The sequence below is a fragment of the Rutidosis leptorrhynchoides genome, chromosome 2, assembly GCF_046630445.1.
Source record: "Rutidosis leptorrhynchoides isolate AG116_Rl617_1_P2 chromosome 2, CSIRO_AGI_Rlap_v1, whole genome shotgun sequence".
NCBI classification, from domain to species: Eukaryota; Viridiplantae; Streptophyta; class Magnoliopsida; order Asterales; family Asteraceae; genus Rutidosis; species Rutidosis leptorrhynchoides.
In genome coordinates this window covers 369,173,194-369,178,384 of record NC_092334.1, presented here as the reverse complement: position 1 = coordinate 369,178,384, position 5,191 = coordinate 369,173,194, and the positions used below count along the sequence as shown (strand labels likewise).

The 5,191-nt window shown below is 34.1% G+C and overlaps 1 protein-coding gene across 1 annotated transcript; it reads right to left on the bottom strand.

Moving 5' to 3' along the window:
- Positions 1 to 280: 280 nt before the first annotated feature.
- Positions 281 to 1,159, bottom strand: LOC139888980 (F-box/kelch-repeat protein At3g06240-like). The gene has a single exon (XM_071871957.1). It carries the CDS (start codon positions 962 to 964, stop codon positions 281 to 283), a length of 684 nt encoding a protein of 227 aa, XP_071728058.1. The 5' UTR covers positions 965 to 1,159.
- Between the last annotated feature and the right edge of the window lie 4,032 nt (positions 1,160 to 5,191).

The window sequence follows — 5,191 nt, the reverse complement described above, 5'->3', positions numbered from 1 at the left end:
ACTTAACGATTTAATCAACTTGTACACTTTGTTCACGCTTCTATGCACGTCTAAACTTCATCTTTTAGTCTCACAAGACTTAACATCAATAAGGACTCATGAATATACCTATACATGCATAAATTCTAAACACATATATATATACATACATATTCGTATATATATATATATATTTACACGATAACTAACACTTAGGTGTTTTAATCACACAAATGCACAAGTTATAAGCGTACTAATAATTAAGTATGTACCTTTAGACATGTATGGGAAAAACGGGATGTTACATCAATGTAGAGCATCTCCTTGTTACTACCCAGTGAAGATTATTGTTAATGAGTACCCCTGGAAATATATACGGATCACGTAGTAAGTAAGGAAAACTAGACAACTTGTTCCATGAATTGTTACGTAAACTATACACGTGTACAGAGCTGGAATCAAGATCAGAATCTAATTTGGCTTTATAAAAAATGGAGATAATTTTATAATCATCCTTAGAAGAATCATAACCAAATCCATATGTTGTTGTATCATTACTTTCTCCTTCTAAAACTTTCAATGATTTTTGTGTGGTTGGATTGAGTAAATAGAGGTTATCAAGTAAATCACTGACTAAAAGAAGCCCATTGCAAGACCCTAGTATCTGAAAACATGGTTCCTCGAAATTTAGGCATTTAACAAATACGGTTGGGGGAGTGGTTTGGGAGTTGAGTTGTTTTATATCAAGTGAGTAGAGATAATAGCCTTGATACGGAACTAAAATCAATTGGGAGGGGTTGGGATTAGGGTTGTTTGTGGTGTAGTTACGAATATGGGTTTTGATAAAATTGGGACTGGAAATCAATGAGCACCATCGTTTTGAAAACAATTTGAAACGGCCAAGGGATTTAGGGGGGAGAAAAGATAGGATTGCTTCAATGAGGTCCGATGGAAGGTGATTTAGAGCAGAGATTGGGTTCGACATGATTTAGGGAAACCAATCAACGGTGCCAATATAATATAATTAGGGTTTATTAGGTGAGTTAAAAAAGAAATAAGAGGAACAAATATGGTTCCGGTAATTTTACCTCTGCCGTTAGCTACTGTGCTCACCCAAAATCGAGAGGATTTCAATCGACTCAAAGGTTGGTTGGTTGGTGTTTCAGGGATCATGATTCCTTTGAGGGTTACCGTTGCGCAATCGCTTGTAGTAAACTTTTGTGTTGAGTTGAACCTCAGGCTTAGTTGATTCGAATATTGGTTGTGGACCCAATAATGATCTTGGGCCAATTTTGAGGGATAATTATGATATGATAAGAGTGCTCCCAATGGTACGTCCAGGAGCCCGTTCAAGCTTTAGTCCACGAGGATACCGTTGGCACCACTTAGTCCAGGGTGTCGCCCAGCTCCCTCGTTCTCCTGCTCGTCCATTTCAATCATATTGCTGGACGGATGGACGGATATACATGCATATATTACTTGTACCATTAACATTAAAGCTTGTAACATCTTTAATTAAATAATTTAAGTGGGTCCAATTTATTTGAGGAGGTATGTCATTGTTGGGAGTGGTTAGTCATGGGTTTAGTTCTGGGAAGGAAGTGTGATGGAAGTGATGATGTGTCGCTAAATGGTTGGCTAGTCCTGGAAGAAGTCATGTCTTCATTGGGAGCACTCTAATAACTAGACGAGAATATCACCAAATTACTCATTTTGTTAAGCTTTTTTTTTTTTTTTTTTTTTTTTTTTTTTTTTTTTTTTTTTTTTGACATCGATTGGAATCACCTGGGGGGAACTCAACCACCCGTTGCGATCATCTCCCGTTTTGACTATGCCGATGCAGCGATAATAACCCCGCCCCCATTGCTGTCCGGGAGGAAACCTTGAAAATCGATCTAAGGGCACGGCCAAGTAAAACCCCCTCCCCTTTACCCCCCAAACGATATGGGGAATGTGCCATGAGTGGATACTATAGTGACCCGTCCTAATCCACCTGGACGAAGTCTTCAACAGATGGTCTCATTGCGAGGTTCTGACCTCTATATGCCAAGAACGACTCCATGTAATATCTTTTAAAATGAGCAAATGCACAGCGGAAGATTTCTTTCAGACCTGAGAATAAACATGTTTTAAAAGTGTCAACCAAAAGGTTGGTGAGTTCATAGGTTTATCATAAACAATAAAATTCATAATTTTGATAGACCACAAGATTTAAATATAGTACACATATCTCGTGTACTAAACCATTTTTCATAATGCTTGGCAGAGTAGGTTCGTATCATTTTCTCCCTCGTAGGTTGCCTCGCGATTTTTAATAACCGTACACACATCTCGTGCACAAAAATAATACACATAACCTGTGTATAAAAATCATTCTCTCGATACATAACATTCACTTTGATTTCATTGCTTAACATGGTAACCGACCTTAACATATAATGCGCATCAATAATATCCCCAAAACAGAACATCTCTTCTGTATAATATATAAACTTCGAAGTACTAAACACCACGCCCACTAGCTCTTCCGTCTAGTGAACATTCGGGGTGGGGGTGTTAAACCCGGTAGCTACCTTTAGGATTCGCGTGAATTAGGGCCATACCCATTTCTAATTATTAGGTTACTGATAGTGCTCCAAATGAACATATATTTAGTAGCAATATCCTTCCAATATGTAAAGCTTTTAGTTGCAATTGTTCTATTTTTATGTAATATTCGTTTAAATAAATAAGTGCGAAGACAAAAGGCGAAAACGACGATTTGAAGACGCAAACGTCCAAAAAGTTCAAATGTACAAGATACAATTCAAATGGTTCAAATTATTGATGAGAAACGTCTAAAAATTACAAGAGTACAAGCTGAGAAACGCAAAGTACAAGATATCTACGCGTACGAAAGGACGTTCGAAAATTCGGAACCTGGACATAAACCGGGCGTAAATGCGCGACGCAATGGACCTAAAATTACAAGTCAACTATGCACAAGAATAAAATATAATATATAAATAATTATATAAATTATTTATATATTATATATATAATAAATATGTCGACAAAGCTAGGATCCAAAATTTGGTGAGCTGGAATCTGAAGCTCCACACTCGCGGAGCTGTAAAGGGTAAAAACTCCGCACTCGCGGAGTTGTCTGTTTCAGAAATGGCCTATAAAAGCCATCGAATTCAGCCGAGAGAATACACCATCAATCTATCTCTCTGTCTATAATATATATTATATATAAAATAAATATAATTTTAGTTTTATATTAGATTAGTTTAGTTAATGTAACGGTTAATTACGGGTTTTGAAGTCGAAGTTCTGTCCGTGTAACACTACGCGATAAATAATCAATGTAAGCTATGTTCTCCTTTTTAAATTAATGTCTCGTACTTAAGTTATTATTATGCTTATTTAAGCCGAAGTAATCATGATGTTGGACTAAATATTAAAGACGGGGTTATTGGGCTTTGGACCATAATTGGGGTTTGGACAAAAGAACGACACTTGTGGAATTGGGACTATGGGTTATTAATGGACTTTATATTTAATTAATATAGAGATTTACAATTTGACGTAGTTATATATAACAACATACGCTCGATCGGATACGATGAGCGGGATATTTATAAATACGAATTATTGTTCATTTGACCGGACACGGGGATGAATTAATAGTCACTGGACTCATTAAAACATGGGTGGATTACATTCAAGGGTAATTGGTGTAATTGTTAACAAAGTATTAAAACCTTGGATTACACACAGTCGATAACCTGGTGTATTCATTAAACAAAGTATTAAGACCTTGTTACAGTTCGAATCCCCAATTAGTTGGAATATTTGACTTCGGGTATAAGGTTAATTTGGCGAAGACCCTCGCACTTTATAATTATGACCGATGGACTATTATGGACAAAACCAGATGGACTTATCGAATAATTCAGGACAAAGGACAATTAACCTAGGGTAATAAATTAAAATGTCAAACATCATGATTACGGAAGTTTAATTAAGCATAATTCCTTTATTTTATTTCTTATCGCATTTTAATTTTCGCTACTTTAATTATCGTCATTTATATTTTGCGTTAGGTTTTAATTGTGACTTAAAATATAAAATTGACAAACCGGTCATTAAACGGTAAACCCCCTTTTATATATTATTACTATATATAATATATATTGTACAAATATAATTGTTTAAAAATATAGTGTAAAATAAGTCGTCTCCCTGTGGAACGAACCGGACTTACTAAAAACTATACTACTCTACGATTAGGTACACTGCCTATAGTGTTGTAGCAAGGTTTAGGTATATCCACTCTATAAATAAATAAATAACTTGTGTAAAATTGTATCGTATTTAATAGTATTTACTAGTAAAATATTATAGTATTTAGTACCCCTTCGCTTTAACATCAAGTTTTTGGCGCCGCTGCCGGGGACTCGGCGAAACGCTATATTTTTAATATATATTTGTAAAAATATATTTATATTTAAGTTTGAGAAAAACAATTAAAAAAAAACGCGTTTGAACCTGCAATTAAAATCCGAGTCTACATAACTCCACGATCGCGGAGAGTAACACCTATAAATCCACGCGATCGCGGGACAAGGTCTGACAGGTCAAGCCTTTACATTTATTACGAATTTAGGGTTAAATTTTATATATTATTTATTATTTAGGGTTTAATTAAATAACATATATATTTCTAGTTTTAATATTTATTTTGTAATATTAAGTTTAAATATTATTATTAATTATAAAATTAATACTTTTATAAAATAATAATATAAAAATAAGTAATTTTATCATTTTTTTTGTCTCTTTTTATAAATTGTATATTTTAAACATTTGTATATTTATCGTTCGTAATTAGTTTTATACGTCTAGATTTTTAGGCTTTGCCGTAAAATCTCTTAAGTGCTTTTTCTTTAGATTAAGATTTAGGCGCTTTAGAATTTTGCGACGCAGTTTTTAGATTTTAGTGCCTAATTAAGTTATTGCCGTTTTGGATATAGAATTCCTTTAAGCTTTAATACCTTTAGGCGCAACTTTTTAGATTTAATTTTTAGACTATTAAGTTTCGACGTTTTTCTTTCTCATTTGTATTTTTGACGTTTTTCGACGCGCTTTTTCTTTTTCATTTCTACGCTCTAGTTTTTACTACATAGATTTTTATCTTCTTTAAATCTCGACGAAAAATTATTGTAAG